Here is a 22,786-nt window from a genome sequence, read left to right on the forward strand (position 1 = left end):
TTAACATTTCATTGACAGAATAATGAATCTCACTGCTTAGTTTGAAAGCAGTGCTTCTCAACCTTGGCTGCACATTAGAATCACCTGGGAGCTTTTGAAAATTTTCATACCCAGGCTGCATCCTCAACTACTTTATATCAGAGTCCCCAGGAATAAAACCCAGGCATCAGTACTTTCTAATGCTCCCTAGGTGATTTCATTGTGCAGCCAAGCTTGAGAACCACTACTTTAGAATAAAGTTCAGAATAGTATCTCCTAAGACTTAACTGAAAATCATGTTGGAACTTCATGTGGGTTTGATTTTTTAAATAAGGCTGAGTGGGGCAATTTTGTCACTAATACCAAATCTCACTTACTCACTGTCCTCGAGTCCGATCTGACTCATAGTGACCCCTCCTTAGGTTTCTGAGATAGTATCACTGAGGAAGTAGATTGTCCAATCTTCCTTCCGAGGAGTGGCTGGTGGGTTTGAACCACCAGCCTTCTGGTTAGTAGTCATATGCCTTAGGCACTGTGCTACCAGAGCTCCCTAATACTAAATAAAGAAGAATTTATTTAGGACTTACAAAAGTTATGTAGGTATGTGCTAAAGAGCAAGGAGGTGGCATCTTTTGACCTCCTTTAAGACCTTCCTGCAAGAGGAAGACAAAATCACCATCAGCAGCCCAAAACCTGTTCCTATGAGGCCAGACATGCTGCCACCCTTCAGCCCTCTTACCAACTTTGACATCAGCTGTCCCTCCTGCAGCACCTACCACCTCTTTGCTGGATTTGATAATTCAGTGCACTAGCAACCCAGAACTCACAGATTGTGGAGTTTATTAGGGAAGCCACAGGCTACAATTCAAGTTCAGGAAAGAGCTCAGGATACAGTTCTTTGATCCGGACAGCTTCCTCTCTGCTATGCCCTTAGGCACGTTCTCTGGCTCTTGGCCTTTTGGCCTGGCCTCTGCCTCTGTGGGCCAGGTAAGCCTGCCACTCTGTCCCATGCCTCTTTGTTCCACTGCCGCCGTCTCTCAGCTGGGCGTCTCTCTCAGCCAGCAGTGAGATTTCCCCCTCTGCCTCTAGGAGGGCTCATTTTAAGCCTGGCAGAGTGGCAAACTAACCAATCCCAGCATCAGAGTTCTATACACCTGAGAGAGAATGAACTTTCCCAGAAGATTACTTTGTGCTGCTCCAACAGAAATACCCCATGTGGATGACTTTAACAATCAGGAGTTTAGAAGCAGCTACTTAATTGCTCAGGGCAAATTCCACCAGGGAATTAATTGCCAGTCTCTTTATAGGAAATAACTACTACCAGCTGCCCAGTCAAGTTTATACATATTTGCATGGTCCCACCCAGTAATCTGGTGGGAGTACAAAGTCTATGGCTGGAACAGCCATACCATGCAATGCACTACACCACAGTATGTTAATTTGATTAAGTATAATTAAACATTTTAAATTCAGAATCCATTTTCCCTTTCGGTAATGAAATCTCTTTCTTTCTAGCTGCTTTGTGAATCTCATGGTCTTAGGGACCAAAGAAACTAGGCTTTCACTTTTTCCTAATTTTTGTGTCTTCATACTTGTCTTATTTTTCTTTATTTGTAGGTTCAGTGGTAGAATTCTCACTTGCCATGTGGGAGGCCTGGGTTCGATTCCTGGCCCATGCAACCCACTTGTTAGGAGTTCTGGTGGCATGGTGCCTAAGGCATTTGACTGCTAACCAGAAGGCTGGCGGTTCAAACCCACGAGCCACTCTTTAGAAGGAAGGTTGGGCAATCTACTTCTGTAGTGATACTGCCTCAGAAACCCAAGGAGGGGTCACTTTGAGTCGGTTCCGACTTGACGGCAGTGTATTTGATTGGGTTTGGTTTGTAATCCTTGGCATGAGTATATATTTAAACTCCCTCTTGTTCCATAAAGTACTTGAGGCAGCTTAACAGGACATAAGAGGTATGACAAGGTTACATAAATGAAACATGGGGTTAAATAAGATGGAAAAATACTGATAGAGACGATGTAGATCAGTAATGTGAAAAATTCATGGCCAAATGACCTGTACGTGTGTTATAGGTCACTCCTGGAGCCAACAGGGCCCACTGAGTGTGTTATTTGACTTTTCTTTAGGTAAAGGTGAATGCTTATGCCAAGGTCTGTTTCTCTCTGCCTTTGAGGCTTAGTTAGGAACTCAGTACACTTGAGAACAGTAATCAGTAAGAAGATGCTCACATGCAAAGAAGGAACTGAGACACTAAAAGAAGAGACTAAATTAACTTTTAACTTTTAAATTAACTAAAGCAACTTTTATATCGTGTACTAACCATTCAGCAAGGAGTTTTATGTATCTTGTTTGCTTACTTCATAACACTCCTACATAGAGGGCATTATTAACCTCCTTTTACAGAAAGGGAGATAGCCTCAAAGATACTGAATAGTTTGCCCTGATAATTGAGCTGGTACATGGCAGAGCCGAGCTTCAAAGCCAGGTGTGTCTTCTAGTGTAACTCTTCTTCCCACATAGGGGCTCATCCAGGGTCACATCCCTAGTAATCACAGGCCCTGCTTGTCCTCAGTACTATTTATGGGAGATAAAATTTGGAGAAAGAACTAAGGCTCTAAAGCAGTATATAAGAACAACTGCCTTAAGCATTTAAACATAGTTTTCTCTCTCTTTTTGGGGGAGAAAAACCTCCTCCCTCCTCTTCATTTTTCCAGGGTAAGAGACTTTATGTCTTTGTTTTCCTCTACCAAACCTAGTGTGCGGCGTGTAAGAACCACGTGCTCTGGTGTGGCTAATTTGACTCGGCCGGCACAACAGCAGCATGGGTATCCCTCTGTGATCTGTCTTCCTCCCCGTCACACCTAGCAGAGGGATACTGGTGTGGCTGCCACTTTAGTTTTAGCAGATGGATAAAGTGTTTTACTTGCAACCCTATTTTTGGTCAGTTTTACCACTCTTGTGAAATTTCAATCATCATGTGTTTCAGATGAAACTGCACGAGCAGATCTTCCTCTTTAAGCCACAGAAAAGATGAAATATTGTGCCATAGTTTGCTTTAGTGTTTGGGAGCATGCCGAGTCTTATATAATTAGACTTCCAAAGGAGCCACTGTGTTATATTTCTGTATATATTTTTGATGAATGTGTTGCTTGGATTTGAGAGTTCTTCTATTGTTGAGTTTTTCTAACTTTGACCTCTGTTTTCCTGATTTTTTTTTACTCTTTCTTGTATGTGTAAAATTCAAACCATGTTCATACTACAACTTCCCTTATTCCAGCTTTGCTTCCTATCCCTATATTTTGGACAGATGTAGTTAGGTAGCATAGTGGCTAAGACACTTGCCTGCTAACCAGACGGCTGGCGGTTCAAACCCACCAGCCACTCCTCGGAAGGAAGGTTGGGCAATCCTACTTCCGTAGTGATACTGCCTCGGAAACCCAAGGAGGGGTCGCTATGAGTCAGGGCTGACTCGACGGCACATAACAACAACAACAACAGTTAGGTAGCATCGTTGGGCTTGTTATTCTACTCTGCCTTTTAACCACAGTCACTTTCATTGTTGCCATTTGAGTTCCTTCATCTCATATTTCCTCCACCTCTACAGGAAAAGCACGTGTCAGGCTTAGGTTAGGGGATAACTAAACTATTCTCTCAAATGATCATTAGGCCAAGAAAGTATCTAGAGCTTTAGTCTCCAAAATAACCCTCCTTCAAATCTCAGTCTACTGCTTTGCAATGTCATCTGTTTCCCAGACCAACAGCATTGTCTGCACTTGGAAGCCTGTTCGGCAGAATCTCAGGCCCCATCTGAGATCTACTGAGTCAGAATCTGCATTTTCAGCAGGTCTTAGGTGAGCTGTGTGCCCATTTAAGTTTGAGAGCACTGCTCTAAATAGCACATCTTCCATGAATTGTGCCTTCATTAAGAGAATAGATGGTTAGAACCCTTTCATTCTATAGGAAGAATGTGATTTTTTTTTTTTTTTGGTCATATCCATTTATTAGTCTTCAGGTAATATTTTGTCATTTTTTTGGGATAGGGACAAATGGATATGCTTGACACCTAGTGTCTTTGCTTAACCATATGAGTGAAATTAGGACATTGAGAGAGGTTTGGATAAGTTAGACTGCCAGCAAGGAGGGATTCAAATAGCAACCATCATCACTATTTTGAAAAACAATTGGAGGTTGGGAGGTGTTCTGTGGAAATGATATTTGATTAAGTACTGTTTATATATTTTAAAATTTTACTTTCTTGTACCTCTCTAGAAAACTCAAAACTCACAGCTGTCAAGTCGGATCTGACTTATAGTGACCCCTCCTTGGGTTTCCGAGGCAGTATCACTATGGAAGTAGATTGCCCAACCTTCCTTCTGAGGAGTGGCTGGTGGGTTTGAACCACCAGCCTTCTGGTTAGCAGTCAAATGCCTTAGGCACTATGCTACAGAGCTCCCACTTCTCTAGAGGGCAACTAAATAAAAGGGTTATATATAAACTAAAGGAGCTCTGGTAGCATAGTGGCTAAAACACTTGACTGCTAACCAGAAGGCTGGCGGTTCAAACCCACCGGCCACTCCTCGGAAGGAAGGTTGGGCAATCCTACTTCCGTAGTGATACTGCCTCGGAAACCCAAGGAGGGGTCGCTATGAGTCGGGGCCGACTCGATGGCACATAACAACAACAACAAATATAAACTAAAATAAGGGTTAGATTGTTGTTGTTATGTGCTCTCGAGTCAGACCCAACTCATAGTGACCCCTCCTTGGGTTTCCGAGGCAGTATCACTACGGAAGTAGATTGCCCCATCTTCCTTGCAAGGAGTGGCTGGTGGGTTTGAACCACCAGCCTTCTGGTTAGTGCCTTAACCACTATGCTACCAGAGCTCCCAAGGGTTAGATAGACATGTAGAAATTACTAGGAATGGACATCATGTTTGGTAAACTAGAGGGCCAGTGAAAACAAGGGAAACCTTCAGTGAGATGTATTGGTACAATAGCTGCCACAATGGACTCAAACATACCGATGATATGAAGATGGCACAGAACTGAGCAGTGTTTCTCTCTGTTATAGATAAGGTCACCATGGGTGGGAACCAACTTGACAGCAACTCACAAAAACAACAGACATGCAGAGGATCTTCTTCCTTCTTTATGTGTGTTTCTAACCTATTGTGGAAACATTAAGGAGCCCTGATGGCGTTGTGGTATTGGGCTGCTAAACAGAACATTGGCAGTTCGAACCCACCAGCTACTCTCCTGGAGAAAGATGAGGCAATCTGCTTCTGTAAAGATTTATGGCCTTGATCTCAGCCTACACAACCCAGAGACCAGAAGAACTAGATGGTACCTGACTACTACTGCCAACCACTTGGAAAGTGATCAAAATAGAAGATCTGGATAGAGTGGGAGAAGAATGTGGAACAAGATCAAAATAAAAAAGACCAGGCTTACTAGTCAGATACACATTGGTGAAACCTCTGAGACTGTGGCCCCTCGACACCCTTTGAGCCTGGACTTGAACTTATTCCCATGGCTTTCAGCCAAACAATAGATAGGCCTACAAGGTGAACAATGTAGAACAGTTAGCCACAGAAGATCAGAAGTGTAGTATTTGCACAGAGAGATAGCTCAGAGGGCAGGAATGTATAGGAAAGGAGGACACAGGGGAAAGGTAACCACAGGGAGGAATTGTGAAGAGAGCTGTTGCATTGTGGGAGCTACAGTGTCAAGAAGCAAAATATGTATGAATTGTTGAATGGAAAACAAATTTTCTCTGTAAACTATGACCCAAATCATAATTAAAAAAAAAATTACAGCCTTGGAAACCCTATGAGGGCAGTTCTGCTGTCCTATAGGGTTGTTGTGAGTTGGAATCAACTCAGTGGCAGTGGATTTGGTTTTTGGTTTGGTGGCACAGTGGTTAAACACTTGGCTGCTAACTGAAAGTTTGATGGTTGGAACCTACGAGCTGCTCCTTAGGAGAGAGATGTGGCAGCCCATTTGTGTAAGAATTTATAGCCTTGGAAACCCTATGGGGCAGTTCTCTTGTACATTCACTATGAGTCAGAATCAACTTGACAGCAATGGATTGGGTGGAAATACTATGTGTGTGTGTGGGGGGGTGTTCAGTGATACTACAGATCATACCCCAAGAGAGAATTGCAAGTATTTTTCCCTAAGGCAAGTTTCAAAGGCAAGACCCTGAACATTAGAGGTCTGTGGTATGGGAAGACTGTGTAGTAGAATGGGTGTACATTTGAGGGTACAGTGGACCCCTAGCCTGTTGGTGAAGAGGAATGGCAAAGCTGCGTGGAGGAAGAGTCTGAGGGTATGAGTGGTCAGGCTGATGCAAAGCCACTCTCAGGCCTCCCAGCCCTTCTTTGATCTGCCCTCATTCTGTTCCTGTCTTTGTATTATAGGGGCTATATCTGTTCTCCTTTTTTTTTTTTTTTTAAGTCCTCAGGATATTTAAATGTCTAGCTGGTACTTCCAAGACTTAAAAGATTTAAAGGAATAGAATTTGATAAGTTATATTCATAGATTACCTAAAAGAATTTTTTTCTCTAATACACATACCCACACATACCCCCCCACACACACACACCATTTCCCCATTGCAGTGTCAGAAAACCTGATACTCTGGGTAGGAAGTGATACTGCCATCTCAATGCAGAGGGCTACAAAACGTGTTTTTCCACGCTCTGACCCAACCTTGCTTTAGTGCAAAAGAATTTCCTTTCAGAGGGTTGTTGGTTATTTATGATGCATTTTGATTCATGATATAAAAGTGTACAGTTAGGAAGCTAGAAAAGCATCCATTTAGATTTAACATAAAATGGTGAGAATTTCGAGCACACATACGTTTAAGAACATTGTTCTCCTTTCTGTGAACAGTGGGGGCATCTCTTTCAACTCTGACTAATGCTAAGGACCTGCAAAGTGGGCCATCCCACAATGAGCAGGTGCAGGGAGTTGAAATAGGAATGGCCTGGGCAGTGTCCCATTTCTCCTTCAGAAGTGTCTCATGGGATCAAAACCCAACACCAGAAACAGATGGAAACTGGACCTGGGATTTCAAATCTTGTTTAAAGGACAGGAGTTGCTGAATTGAGAAGTGTCAGATTTAAAAAATGAACCTGTAATCAATTAAGTGGTTGAGGGAATAATGAAAGGAAAATGTTGTACATATACTGAAAATAGAAAAAGTGGTGAATTTCTCAGGGAAGACAGAGTTTATATATATATTTTAAATATGTCAAGGTATTTTGGCTAAGTTATCATAAGTATAGGGTCTTCTTGGTAACTTGCAGATTAGGTATTTGGTAGTACTGGACAGACAAAGGTAGTAGCCTCAGTTGGAATATTCTGGTCAGATGACTTTTAGCTAACTCAAAAACTAGAAGCTCATTGTTAATAGCAAATATTTATGATATGCATAAATACACAAATACTTTAAAAAAAATCATAAGTGTATGATATCATAAATGAGGTTTCTTTGATGACTTAGGTTTTTCTTGTGGTGTTTTGACAGCACCTTGAAAGTGAGTTATGCTGATCTGGTACCTTTGATGGAGGGGTGGGATTAGACTGAAGCTTTATAGGAATTATCTGTCAATACTTAGAACAACACACAAAAACCAGTATGAACTTACATATTGCAAAAAAAAAAAAAAAAAAAAAAAGTGGTTTAATGAAGGTGCCTGTGTGTTTTATTTCAAACTTGTTCTACATATTTATATAAAACTTTTGTCTCTACAGCATTGCTTTCCACTGAGCATTACTGTTCTGTGATGTTAATGTGGATTAAACTATGAAGAGATTGATCTACTGGGCTTTTCAGAGCCTTTGCTAGAACTGATACTCCCTGTGACTCTTTTAGAGGGGATGTAGTACCTGATGGTCCCAAACTTATTTTACTCTACCTGTCCTTCCCCCTTCCCCCTTCCCCCTTTTTTTCTTGATGGAATAGCTACCGTGGAAGATAGTTTGGGAAATGATACTCTAGCGTTTTCATGTGTATTTTCTCATTTGCCATCGCAGCAGTCCTGAGAAACAGGAACAGTTTTGTTGTCCCCTTTTGGATGAGGGAGGAGCTAAGACCCACCAGAGTTCAGGCTGGCACCAGGACCCAGCTCTCCTAATAACTCACCCAGTCTTTTATCTCTCTGTCGAGGCCTTCAGTTCAGGTAGGAGGCACTTAGTCGTATATGGCAGGGTTCTCTCTTGGAAGAGTGGGGGGCTTTCTGGGTGATATGCTGATCTCAAGTTCCTCAGTTCTGTAGCTGGGCCACAGGGCCTATGGTTTCCTGTGGAGGATGTGTTAATTCTAGTGAATTGCTAATGAGAGTGAGAGAGTTAGTCCTTATGTAATGTTTTTGAAGTAATGATTTAGACAGTCCCCCAGATGTGCCAAGACATCCAGATCCTCAACTTTGTTTCAGTTGTATTTTGCTTCCCACTTTTCACCCCATGGTACTATGTCATATTTTGCTCTCTTCATAGAAAGAAATTCAAGCCATGAGTCAGTGCAGCCACCCCAACGTAGTGACCTATTACACCTCTTTTGTGGTGAAAGACGAACTTTGGCTGGTTATGAAATTGCTAAGTGGAGGTAAGTGGGTTTTGTGGATTGTGGTGGTTTGCTTGCTTTTTTCCTCTGGTGGGAGCAGCATATTGAATAAGACTTTAGATTTGATCCCTTCACTCTTGTTTTTAAGAGTTTTATTTGGTTTATCATTACCTATGAAATAAGTCTAGATACCTTTGCATTGGCATTCAAAGCCTTTCATAATTCAACCTAACTTCCTAGGATTCCTCTGTCCTTTTCTCTAGGTATTAAATATGCCTCATATCCTGGCCTGGGTGAGGTTTTCTGAAACCCTGTGCATGCTGATGCCTCCGCACTGTCACCTGTGCTCTCCTCAGTCCTAGATGTCTCTCCTTTCCTTTGCCCCATACTCAAGTGCTAAAAAGCTACATCTTCTCTGCAGCCATTCACGACTATTTTCAAAAGAGTTAACCAGTCCTTTCTCTTACAACCCTTTTTATTAAAAAAAAAAAATTTTTAATTGTAAACACATATGTAACAAAACGTCTCCCACTTCAGTAGTCTTCTGTATGTACAGTTCACTGACAATTGTGTTCATCATGTTGTTCATCCATCACCCTATCCATTCCCCAAAATTTCCTTCACCCTTAATGGAAGCTCATTGTCCCCTCAGCAACGAGTCCTTCACCCCACCCCACCCCCTTTTGCTCCTGGTAACCACTAATAAACTTTGGTCTCTATATTCTTGCCTATACTAGATGTTTCATAATAAATGGGGTCATATAGTATTTGTTCTTTTGTGACTGACTTAATTCACTGAGTATAGTGTTTTTAAGATTCATCCATGTTCCGTATTATCAGGATTTCATTTCTCTTTATGACTAATGATATTATATCATATATATGTGTGTGTGTGTGTGTGTATGTATGTATATATATATATATATATTATCAGGATTTCATTTCTCTTTATGACTAATGATATTATATCATATATATGTGTGTGTGTGTGTGTGTATGTATGTATATATATATATATATATATATATATATATATATATACACCACATTTTTTTTTTTTTAAATTGTGATTGGGGTGAAAATTTACAGAGCAAATTCCCTTTCCATACAGCAATTCACACATACTTTGTCTCATGACATTGACTACAATTTACCACAGTGCAACAGCTCCGCTCCCACTTCCTCCTGATAGTTACCTCTTCCCTGTGTCCTTCCCTCCATGCACTCCTGCCCCCTGAGCTTTCTCCCTGTGCATAAGCAGCCCTTCTTTCTCCCATGATTGTTCTCTCCAAGGAGTGTAAATGTTCAACTCATTTGCCTGTCTTTTGTTTGGCTGCAAGCCAGAGGTGTGGGTTCATTTCCGGACCTGAAGGGCAGCTAGGGGCCATAGTCTCAGTGGTTCCACCAGGCTCTATCGGACCAGCAAACCTGGTCCCCTCCTTTTTTTTTTTTTTTTTTCTCCAAATGATTTTGAGTTTTGTTCCACATTGTTCTCCCTCTGTATCCAGGATTTCCTACATAGATCGCCTTCCAAGTGATTGATAGTGGTAGCCAGGCACCATCTAGTTCTTCTGGTCTCATAGGCATATAGGATGTAGATCGGATGGTGCACCAGTCACTGGGACTAATTGTGTCCATGAATTTTTGGTTTTCTTCATTCTTCTTTGCTCTGGACATGGAGAGACCCATCGTTGCATCTAGATGGCAGTTTGCAAGCTTTTATGATCCCAGTCGCTACTCACCAAAGTAGGAGGTGGAATAATGTTTTGTGTTGTATGTTATGCTAATTGAGCTTGATATCCCCTGCGACTGTGGTCCCGAGTCCACAGGTTCAACTACTCAGTCCCTCTGGGTAGCTGGCTGTGACCAAGCAGTGACTACAACCTTGCGCCTTGTCAGCTCTACTATACACCAGGGAATTCAGATCATACCCATAAACTTATAGGACCTTTGTCTGCCAGCCCTATACATGTTCTTGGGTACACTCCCTGCTTCATAGACATACCTAATAGTTCAGCCTGTCCACCCATCTGTCCACCTGTATACCCATGTTTGCCTTCACTGACAATGCAGTACTGTATGTGCTGTTGTCTGTACCTCCCATGTACCTCTCTATGTCTTTCTCTTCCTCAATGCCACCATATTGATCACTTATATTTGGTACATTGCCCTCTCTTCACCCAAATCAATACTTTATCTATCTAGTAGTGTTCCCTCCCCTCTCCTCCCCTCCCTGGTAACCAATAAAGAAAATTTCCTTCCATAGATAAACTTTTCCTTGACTTTTACAATAATGGACTAACACAGTATTTGTCCTTCTGTGATTTGACTTATTTCACTCAGCATAATGTACTCCCAAGTTCTTCCATGTTATCCGGTGTTTTGCAGATTGTACATGATTTTGAGTTTTGTTCCATATTGTTCTTCCTCTCTATCCAGGATCTCCTACATATATCCCCCTCCTAGTGGTTGACAGTGATACCATCTAGTTCTTCTGGTCTCATAGTCATATAGGTTGTGGATCACATGGTGTACCAGTCACTAGGGCTAATTGTTTCCATGAATCTTTAGTTTTCTTCATTTTTATTTGCTCCGGATGAGGAGAGACCCATTGTTGCATCTAGATGGCTGCTTACAAGCTTTTCAGTTCCCAGTCGCTACTCGCCAAAGTAGGAGGTGGAACAGTGTTTTGTGTAGTAATATGTACCACATTTTGTTTATCCATACATCTGTTGGTGGACGTTCAGACTTTTTTCACCTTTTGGTTATTGTGAATAATGCTGCAGTGAACATTGGTGTACAAGTATCTGTTTGTATTCTTGCTTTTAGTTGTTGTTATGTGCCGACAAGTTGGACCTGACTCACAGTGACCCCTCCTTGGGTTTCTGAGGCAGTATCACTACGGAAGTAGATTGCCCAACTTTCCTTCCGAGGAGTGGCTGGTGGGTTTGAACCACCAGCCTTCTGGTTAGCAGTCAAGTGCCTTAGGCACTATGCTACCAGAGCTTTTAGTTAAGCTCTTTATTTTTAACATTATTCAAGTCCTTTGCACAATGCAGTATAATGAATTATTTCATTGCCATTTAATTGAACTTTTTGTGATTATGGGCATGTTCTATAGCTCTGCTGTCCAGTAACCACTAGTCATATATGGCTACTGAGGACTTGAAATATGGCTAGTGTGACTGAGGGACTGAATTTATATTCAATTTCAAATAGATTATGTTGAAATAACCTCATGTGGCTGGTGGCTGTGGTGTTGGACACACAAACTTAGATTGACGACTTCATGAAGAAAGAGCTGCCTAATGCACTTCCAATTCATGAAGCCTGGCATTATTGGATGCTCAATAAATATTGCTTTAATTGAAATGAAGAGAAACACATACTAAATTATTTGCTTTCAGTGTTGATTAGAAGTTAAACTATTTTCAGTCCGTTTTGTATTTGGGAAGGGAAACTTTTCCCCTCTAGCCCCAGATCACTAAAGTTCTAAAAACCATTGACAGTTTTAATTTACAAGGCACTTTCACATCCCTTACCTTAATTCTTTTAATCTTTTAACATCACTGTAAGATAGAGAATGCAGTGATAACTCTTAACTTTATTGAACACCTACTCTGTGGCTCAATTTGGTTCAAAGCAATTTGCTTATCTCATTTAATCTTAACCACCCGGAATGGTAGATGTTACCATATCCAGAAGTAAGACCAATTATCAAGGGAGTTAAGTAGCTTGCCCAAGATCACCCACATAGTAACTGTTAGTTCTGGAATTTGTGATTTTAGGACCTGTTGATTTAGAAAGTATGCTGTGCTGCAAGTATTATCCCCTTTACTTGAGAATGGAAACTCAGAAAGCCCAAGTAATTTTCTTAGTAACACCCAGCATACTCACATCATGGTTCCATTTCCAGGGCGTCATTCCCTGCATATCTTTCTGAAACATGTAGTCTAGTGTGGGCGCAGAGGATCAGTCAGGCAAGGAGAGCGCTGTGTGGTACCTGGACGAAGCCAAAATCGGCATAGAAGAATTTATATGATGGAGCCCATTTTTTCAAATCTACAAACTCCGTCCCAGCTAAGGCTGTATCAGGAAAGCATCTTAATTTTTTTGTTTGTTTGTTTTATTTTCCTTTTTAAGGAAACTACCTTGGATCAAGCAGAGGCCCAGGAAAGAGATACAAATGCACTGTCGTTGGCTTGAGTCTGCTTGTGCAGGTCTCAGTAGGGAGCCTGGGAGAGCTTAGTTCTGTTCTGTTCCCAGTCTCTCATTCCTATTAGTCATTGTTTCCTTGAGTGCCTACTTTGCTTTTTAATTAAAAAGGAAAAGGGAAAAAAATAGGGGAAAAAAAAAGAAAAAGGAACCCTTCTAGAGCGTTACTGCAGTGTTGAGTGTCGGACTGCTCCTTTGTTCTGTGGAGGATGTACATGGCCAATGAGATTGTCTTAACCTAGTCTCTGGTTGGGTTTCACCAAATCTGAGGAAACAAATTCTGGTGATCTGGGACCCTGAATAACCCTAAATACTCCAGGTTGAGGATTTTACCTCCTCTCCTTGTTTTTATCCCAATTAAACTTCTACATTTTAAAATTAAATTTATCCCCATTCCTTTTTCTGAGATTTTCTTGTCTTTCTAAAAGGCTCTGATTTAGTCTCTCTGGGCTTTAGGTAAGAGGAACGGGTTTTAAACAGGTTTCTACAGGTAAAGTGAATGTGGGTACATGTGGACTCTTGCTCATTTTTCTCTCAGCAGGCCAGAAATACATATACTCCTGATGTGGTATATCCTTATAAAATAAAAATAAAATGTTTTGGAATTGCTGTTTTTGAAATTACCCAAAATCCAAAGGTCAATGGATAAACAGAAGTTTTGTGTCTCTTTGAGCAGGAAAATGTTCATTTGTTTTCTTCTACAACATTATATTTCATCGAATCTCTTAATAAGGGACGGGCAGCTAGTCTGGTGTAGCAGTATTGGTTGGGAAAACTCAGTCCTCTTAGTTAATCATAGAGAGCCTAGAGCCAAATTCAGATCATGAGGTAAGCCATTTGTTCACTCTTCAGCAATGTTGAACCTCAGGTAATTATGGCTTTTAAAATGTCCAGGAGGTTTGGAATATTAATTAAGATGTGTTGAGACATGAATTCTCAGTGCCAAGGATACTAATCTGTTTATAGTAACAATGTACTGAGTATTTATTTATTATGAAAGTCAGTATCTCAGCCATCAGGTAAATGAAAATAAAGATTGCCTAGAGTCACAGAAAAGAACCTTCTGGTTATAAGCTGAGATCTAGAGGCAACATACTTCCCCCCACCTTCTCCACTTGTGTTTTAGGTGCTAAGGAAGAGCTATTTCTCTCTCTTAGAGGCGTACTGCTTTCTTTTCTCCTAGACTCCTCTTCCCTTCCCTTTCAGTTCTGATATCTTGAATCCTCTTTTGATTCTAATTGTATGTGTTGGGAAAAGGGACCAATCTTGAAGTGGCCCAGAAAAATCTTCTGGGTTTCTTACCCAGAATCTTTTTCATTAAGGTAACACTGAAAATGCTCTCTCAAGGTTGCATTTCTGGTCACAGGGCTGCAGTACAATTATTTGTATGCCTGCTAACCAGAGGGCTGGCAGTTCAAACCCACCAGCCACTCCTCGGAAGGAAGGTTGGGCAGTCCTACTTCTGTAGTGATATTGCCTCGGAAACCCAAGAGGGGTCGCTATGAGTCAGGGCCAACTTAACAGCACATAACAACAACAACAGCAACAACAACAACAACAGGGAATATTTGAGTTAAATGAACAGAAAGAAAAATGCATTTTGATGTTCTCATTTATTTTTCCAAAGAGTGGAGCTCTATCCTGGAAAGGTAACAAAGGTGCTTATAAAATTACTCTTTCAATTCTTTGTCCGCAAAGGTTCAATGTTGGATATCATAAAATACATTGTCAACCGAGGAGAACACAAGAACGGAGTTCTGGAAGAGGCGATAATAGCAACGATTCTTAAAGAAGTTTTGGAAGGCTTAGACTATCTACACAGAAATGGTCAGATTCACAGGTATGACCTCTCAATAGTGTTTAAACTCAGCTGTTTAGGTGTAGTGTCCTAATTGGTAAAGAATACTAAGAAAACACATGCTGCAGATAGGCATTGACTAATAGGTGGGGGGCATAAGATAAGTACCTGGGAAAGAAAGGGAAGACTACATTTTGATTAATTAAATTGGTGTCCTCGGAACTGGTTTATCTGCTTTCACTGCAATAATAGCAGAATAAAAAAAGTATGAGTGAAAAATACTTCATTTAAAAAATCAATGAATATACTACTCTTGCAGTGTACTCAGTTGTACTTGATAGCTTGTCTGAATTTCTAATATAGGCAGGAATGCTCCAAACATTGTAATGTATTAATTTTCTTGACATGTGGTGAGAGGGAAGGAGGAAGCACTAATTTTGTTTTCTTTTCTGGCATAAATACTAGCTTTTTGAAATAGCCAAGCAGCATAAAATATGGGTACATGATGTTTCAAATGACTTAATGCTATGTAGGTGGTTAAGATTAGTTTCAAGTGAATAAATCATTTATTGATAGTACTATAATTGTATTATATTGTTATTTTCATATAATGCTAGATTCTATTATAGTGTTATTTTAATATAATAAAGTTTATTATAATAAATGTGTGTCTGCCTAAATGGCACACATTACTGTCACCATTTCACAGATGAGGAGACAGGCTTGTAGGTGCAACACAGGGCTTAAGACTGTATTCCAAAGGCTTTGTGGTTAACTGATGCACAGAGTGCCTCCCCAGTGGTCTTTTAAACCAGCTATCATATTTGAATAAATCTAATATGTCGAAGAAGGAAGAAGTATAAGTGAACTGTATAGTTAACGAATATCTGTTTTCAATAATCTAAAGTTTATTACTTTAGAAATCAATTCTAGATAGTCAGTTGTTATTTTTATTAAGTGTTAAAACTTTTCTATAGTGAAGAGTAGAATACGAAACATTATATAATATTATAATTAGTATTATATGATCAGTATCTATCCAGAAGAGAGACTGATTAATGCATTGTTTAAGAGGAAATAGGATTAATTTTGAATTGCACCAAGAGACAAATTTAAGTGGCAGCTGAACAGCTTTACGTAGACCAAGCTTTGATTCTTGATAAAATGACAGAGTTATGAGCTGATAGATAATCTCTAATGCTATAACATAAAACAAAGAATTTACTCACAAGTCATTTAATTAAATCTGGATAATGATTTCATATAAATACTTGTTACTAAAATCCTAGCTGTCCCTATAAAATCACAGTGTACCTTAAAATCTGTGATACGATTTTTTAAAGCTGTGATACATTTATAAAATAATCGGCTCACATAATACTCGTTTATGTATTATACATAGCTGTGTTACATGGTATGTTTAAAATCTTCCTGAGTGATGTGCTGAATTTCTGTATTCCACAATTAATTTTTCTCTTTCTTTTTAAAAGGGATTTGAAAGCTGGAAATATTCTTTTGGGTGAGGATGGTTCGGTACAAATAGCAGGTAAATAGATGGAGATGGACATTCTGTATTGTTTATAGGAGTGTTACAGTTTTAAAGGATATAGAATCATTCCTATGAAATGAATAAATGCATGTAATCTGTTTTAGAAATGTATCTTTGCTTTACACAGCATATGTTTATAGAATGTTTGGATCTGAGGCCTAACTTGTGTTCCTATTTTGATAAATCCCCATTAGATCATCCTATAAATAATGTCATTTTAGTGCATAGCATTTTGATAAAGAACCATAATTTCAATTTTACTACATTTTCTGCCTTTCCAATTGAGTAGTGGTGATATTTTGTATAACCACAAGGAAAGCACCTTTTGAAAAAAATTTTTTATGAGCTTGAAAGTTCAAAACTTAGTACACGTTAACTAAAAGCCTTTTATTTCTGAAGAGTGCTGAAAGAATTGTATACTTTTAAAACCTAGACTTACCTTACTCTTAAATCTGACCCAATGTGGGTATTTTGAACAGTTACAGGCATACAGATACAATAAGTGTTGAGTGAATGTGTCAGGAAGTGCTTCCATGCTCAGAGCCTCTCATTTTGTTTCTGAGTCTTAGAACTGAAAGGTTTGGGATAAGATAGAGCCACATTCATACTAACTCTCACTTTACCTCATATCCAAGGAGATTTGTCTCAGCCGTCCTTCTAGCCATCAGGGCTTGCGTCTTAGTGGATGGTTTTGGCATTTTGGTCAGACAGTCCTGCCCTGAAGTGGACTGTCCCTCTCATTACAGGATGTCCACTTCTGGCTTGCAGGTATTAAATATTATCAACACCTTCTGGCAACATCCTTGATGAGAATCACTGATCTAGCTTCTGTTGTTGAAGAATGTTGGAGTTTGCCCAAATGTTTAATTAGCCTAATTTGCTTATTTTGGGGTTGAAATGGGAAGAATTTTGGGATGGAGTGAGAAGAATCTTATTTTCTAGCATAGGTTTTGGGGCTTTAAATATCTAAGCTTTTAGGCCAAAGACAATCATTCCATGGTCTCAGTTTTGTTTCTAGATAAGTATGAGGATGTAGTGTTATTATTAGATATTCAGGAGTTCATCAGAAAACCAACCAACCAACCAACACAGGAATAAGCTGTAAGGATCTCCTTGACTTGCTCCCTACCTCTAGGTGTCAAAAAACCTGTCAAAGGATGCCCCTGGCTTGTATGACAAGCAGGACAGTGACTTAAGGCTCTGTATTTATTGTTGTGTGCTGTCAAGTCAGTTGTGACTCTCAGTGATCCTGTATGACAGAGTAGAATGTCCCATGGAGTTTCCTGTGCTGTAATCTTTACAGGACCACATTGCCAGGCCTTTTCTCCCACAGAGCTGCTGGGTGTATTCAAACTACAGACCTTTCAGTTAGTGGATGAAAGCTTAACAGTCACTTCAACAGGACTCCCTTGGCTCTGTATTTAGTTAGGTGCCTTTAAGGAGACTTTCAAACTTTTTCTTTATTAATTTTTTTTTTTTTTTTTTTTTTAAATTTTAAGGAAGGAAAGTGCATCTTGAAAATACAAAAGAGAAATTGGGAATTTGTTTCAAATTAAACATTTCTTTTCTGGAGAACTAATGTCGAAAGTGCTATCCTTTATCAGTTCTTCCTTTTGAAATGTTAGATTTACTCAGATGCAGTAGTTGGTTTAAGACTCCTGAGGTGGCACTCTGTATCAGTTAAGCACAGAGGCTTTGTAATCAAACAATCCTGAGTCACAAACCTATCTTTAAGCCTCAGTTTCCTCATCTATGTTGTAGGCAGGGAGCTCTGGTGATGTAGTGCTTAAGGCACTTCTGCTAACCAGAAGGCTGGTGGTTCAAACCCACCAGCCACTCCTCAGAAGGAAGATTGAGCAATCTACTTCCATAGAGATACTTCCTCGGAAACCCAAGGATGGCTTGGTATGAGTCAGAACCGACTCGATGGCAGTGAATTTGTTTTTTTTGGTTTAGGCAGATACAGGTTTTTCTGTGCAGACTTAAAGCTTAAACTTCAGGCTCCTGTGAGTACAACACGGTTTTAGGAGTTTCAGAGGGTTGTAGCTGAAGAGAGGAAGCTACAATCCAGTTTACAATCAGGAAGTATTTCTGTTTATGAATTTTACTAAACTGTCTAAAAATATTTTAGAAGAAAGAACCTGAATCCCTAAGCTATAGAGAATTGATAATGATTCTTCAATTCTAAATAAATACTCAAGTTTATACCTAATTTTGTATTTTTTGTTTTAAGGAGAGCCCCCAAATTGTATAAGCTTCATGTCTCATGAAACCTGGATCTACTCCTACTTGTAGGGCTGTTGCAACAAATAAATAAATGTTTGAAGTGCTTATTACAACCAATAAAGTAGGTGATGGGCAGAAACAGGCTGTTAAATGAGAAAGAAAAATGGCTGTCAGACATATGAAACTATGCTCAACCTCACTCCAAAACAGAAAACTTAAGATTAAAATGATGTTGAGACGCCATTTCTCACATATCCAAAAATTTGACAACATTCTATAGGTGGGGCTTTTGGGAAGTGGGCAGTTTTATATATTGTTGGTGGTAGTGCAGTGAAGTGAAATTTAACATACCTGTCAGAACGCATTTAGAATGCTGATAGAATCTTATCTATCAGATGCATTTACTGTGATCCAACAATCCAGTGTTGTGCTGAAGCCAACTCACAAGATGTATATGTATGCATGTTTTGGTTACCTAGTGCTGCTCTGACAGGAATATACCGCAAATGGGATGGTTTTAACAAACAGGAGCTTATTTTTACAATTTTGGAGGCAGAAATCTGAATTCAAAATTCTAGGCTTTAGGGGCTGGGTGAAAGCCTCCTGACCTTGTACTTCAGCTCTGCCTCTTGCTCCTGGTCCACTGAAGCTAGAGGCATCTCCTTACTCAGACAGCTCCTGGTTGCTGAGGCTGACAAACCCAAGGTTGACAAGTAAAAAGGCACAGTCCCAATATTACCAAATCATATGGCAGGCCATTAATTCAAGTCCATTAAAAGTCCCAAGATTGGCAGGGCTGTTGAACAATGACTCAGCTACATGCAGGGTTCAAGCATGCCATCAGCTTGAGACCTTCCTCAAAGTTGCTTCTTATATACTGGAAGCAGACTACATCCCTAAAGCAGCTACTCAGCTGCTCTAATAGATTCCACCATGGAGTTGCTTAACCAATCTCACCATGGGGAATAACTTCATCCAGCTGTCCAGCCACTGAACCAAACCCAGCCAAGTTGACACACAGACTTAACTGCCACACATGTTTTCCCAACTCTATGTTCAATGGATTCACACTGAGAGCTTGAAAACAATCATGGTGGGAGTATTTACACCATGGACATCAGCAGATGCCTCAATCAAGGCCTTATTTTAGGGATACCAAAAACCAAACCCACTGCCATTGAGTCAGTTCCAACTCATAGTGTTCCTGTAGTACAAAGTAGAGCTGCACCATAGGGTTTCAAAGCTATGAAACTGTGTAAGTTCTGTATAACTAATAACTGTATAGCAGACTGTCTCATCTTTCTTCTGTGGAGCAGTTGATGGTTTCAAACCACTGACCTCTTGGTTAGCAGCCTAATACTTTAACCACTAAGCCTCCAGAGCTCCTATTTGAAGGAGAACTGGTTGTTAAACATTTACTAGTACACCACTGCAGCCACCTCACTACAGAGGATCTGTCCTCCACGTATCCTTGGGCATGCTTGGAATGACACGTGTAGAAGGTGTTTACTGGGACATTGTTTGCGATAGCAAACATTTACAAACTACTCAAGTGTGCTGGTGAATACGTGGTGTGTCTGTGGAGTACCTACCATCTGTACAGGAGAATAACAAGCTTTCTATTCACTGACATGAAAAAAATCTTTAGGATACATGGTTAAGTAGATCAAACAAGGTGGAGAACAATGTATGCACCTCTTTTTGTGAAAGAAATGGGGAGAAATAAGAATGTGTGTATACAACAAAATACAAAGAAGCAGAAGCATGGTCAAGTGGGAGTGAGACTAATGTTTGTCTTTTACAACATTTTGAACTTTAACAACGTAAAAGTATGACCTAGTTAAGACAAAGTTAAAGAAAATGACTCAAACTTGACAAACTCTAAATAAGTAAGAGCGAATTTTAATCTTTTATTGTGAAAATTAAAAACGTAGCTCAAAGCCAAGAGACGAGTGAGATGAACCCGCACGGTCCCATCACCAGCTTCAGTAATTAATCAATCTTAGTTCATTCTTGATTCATCTAACCCCTTCTTGCCTACTTTTATGACTCATATTAATATGGTCATAAATGCTGAATTTTTTCTCAAGCTGCTAAGTAAATGCCTTATGTACGTATCTTGTCCTCACTCTAGGGATTTGGCCCTCGTCCCGTTGGCAAGGCACAGTTTGAAAAAACACTTTAAACAAGTGAAAGCTGAAAAAAAGTGGACAAAAGTTTCACATTGTGTAGCCTCAGAGCTGCGTGGTGGGTGAGAATAGGGGCTCTGGAATCAACTGGTGTGGTTAAAATTCTCACTAGTTCTCAGTTGCTATTGTGTTGATTCCAACTCATGGAAACCCCAGGAGTGTCAGAGTAGAACTGTACTCCATAGGCTGACTTTTTGGAAATGAGTTGTCAGATCTTTCTTCTGAGGTGCTTCTTGGTGTACTCAAGCTTCTAACCTTTTCATTAGCAGCTGAACTCATTAACCATTTACTCTACCCAGGGAAATTCTTGAAATTCTCAGGCCACCATTTATTAGCTCCATTACCTTGGGCAAATTACTAAACCTCTTTAAGACTTCCTTCTGTGTAAAAGGGGGATGAAAAACATACCCTACTCCATCTTTTTTTTTTTTTTTGGTGAAATCAAATGAGGCTGTTCATGTCCAGTGATCCTCACAGTGACTGGCATTTGGTAGGCACATGCTAAATATCATTAACAGCTACTGTTGTACTGGGGCTGCCGCTACTGATGCTGCTGTTATTACTACTATTACACTACAGCTAACAAGATCAGGCCCACTCTCCCTTGCACTGCCTGGAGATCATGTGAATCTCAATTTTGTTTTGCAAGAGGTTCAGCTCTGAGGAGATTTATGAATTATAAAAAGGTAACACTTATTAATTATAGAACTTGGAAGTTAACTTGTCATTAATCTCACTCTAAGCTGATAAGGAAGTATAACTAATTTTCTCTGTTCTGTGATGAAATGATCATTTCTCACTAAGAGGATCAAAATCACAGGGAACTGCCATTGAAATGAGAAGGCAGGTCAGGCCCTGCCTTATTCTGCCACTTGGTTCTCTGACAGCCACCTAATCCCATTAATCTTGTCAGAGTACTGATCTGAGCTCCTTTGCTGGGCTTTTTGGAACACATTGCCCTTTTCTTTTTTTTAGTTTGGATTCCCTGAGGTCAGATTTCCTGACTTTTTCATTCCCTCTTAGGCCTTCGGGTTTTTTCCTCACTATGGGTGGTGGTGTTGAGTGACACCAGTACATGGTTACACTGGGGACAGCTGTGTTCAGAAAGGCATGTTCAGAAGGCCTTCTACATGGTGCTGTTATGAGGACTAACTGAGTCATTGTGTAAAGTGCCTAGACCAGGGCCTACGACATAGTGAGGACTTTGTGTTACGGCCACGGCAGGGTTTCATGGTCTCCTTTTTGTATCTGTGACTTCATGCTTTTGTACTAACGTAAACTGAAGATACCATTTCAGTAATGGTGGGTTAACCGACGTTTAAATGGACAGTTTTTGCATCTCCAGACCTAGAATACCTTCCTAGAATTCACATTTAATTTTCTACTTATCCTCTTACTTAAACACAGTATTGAAGTCATATAGTATTTGAAACTTAACATTTAAAAATTTTAACCATAAAATGAGGATATTGCCTAAAGATAAACTTTTCAGTGTTTCCTTGAAACAGGCAAATGGTACTGGTTTCCCTATTTTTATAGCAGATTGACTTGCCTGGCCATGCAGTTGGTCATGGACAGAACAAAAACTAGGACCAGGAGTCTTTGGGTTCAGTGGGTGAAGTAGGGGAGAAGGGTGAAGGGCAGAAGGCAGACTCACAATAACAGCAGGAGCTGGACTGTCTCTTTTTGTTGGCACCTGTTCTATCTGGACAAAGAATACATTGCTTTTAACTCGATTGCTTTTGCTCTTTTCCTTTTACATCTTTATCCCTTCATGTCCTGTTTCTTGAAATAAATTTAAGCAAGGGAGAAGTTTGTACTTACTTGTTTAAATGTGCTATGCATTTAGCTACCTTGAGAGTATTATTATGAGAATGATTTTAAAAATAAAAAGATATTTTTGCCATCCTCATGGACAGCATAATTTTTATTTTTATTTTTTTAAAATCACTCACTCTGCCATAAACTTCTTTTCAGAACTTTTTATCAGAAAAGGGAAGATTAGGGGGCCAGGTCCAGACCATGAGAAACCCTCACCTGTTATATTATGCAGTTAGAAAGTGTGGGAAATAAGTCAAATATGCTTATTTCTATTTACCAATAGTACAGATTCTGTGACAATTATATAAATTTTTATTGGCTGTAGATATAAAACCAATAATTAACCTGTACTAAGTGCTTCCTATGGGAGCTCTGGTAGCATAGTGGCTAAGGCACTTGACTGCTAACCAGAAGGCTGGTGGTTCAAACCC

At 39.9% G+C, this 22,786-nt stretch overlaps 1 protein-coding gene across 1 annotated transcript in view; it reads left to right on the forward strand.

Annotated features, from left to right (window-relative positions):
- Positions 1–22,786, forward strand: part of STK39 (serine/threonine kinase 39) — a 408,683-nt gene that overhangs the window by 103,954 nt on the left and 281,943 nt on the right. Inside the window, exons 3-5 of the mRNA XM_007946961.2 lie at positions 8,491–8,599; positions 14,471–14,612; positions 16,061–16,116. Coding sequence (XP_007945152.1) covers positions 8,491–8,599; positions 14,471–14,612; positions 16,061–16,116 — 307 coding nt within the window. The remainder of the gene's footprint in view (positions 1–8,490; positions 8,600–14,470; positions 14,613–16,060; positions 16,117–22,786) is intronic.

The sequence above is a fragment of the Orycteropus afer genome, unplaced genomic scaffold (assembly GCF_000298275.1).
Source record: "Orycteropus afer afer isolate SDZICR_OR568_19922 unplaced genomic scaffold, OryAfe1.0 scaffold00001, whole genome shotgun sequence".
NCBI lineage: Eukaryota > Metazoa > Chordata > Mammalia > Tubulidentata > Orycteropodidae > Orycteropus > Orycteropus afer.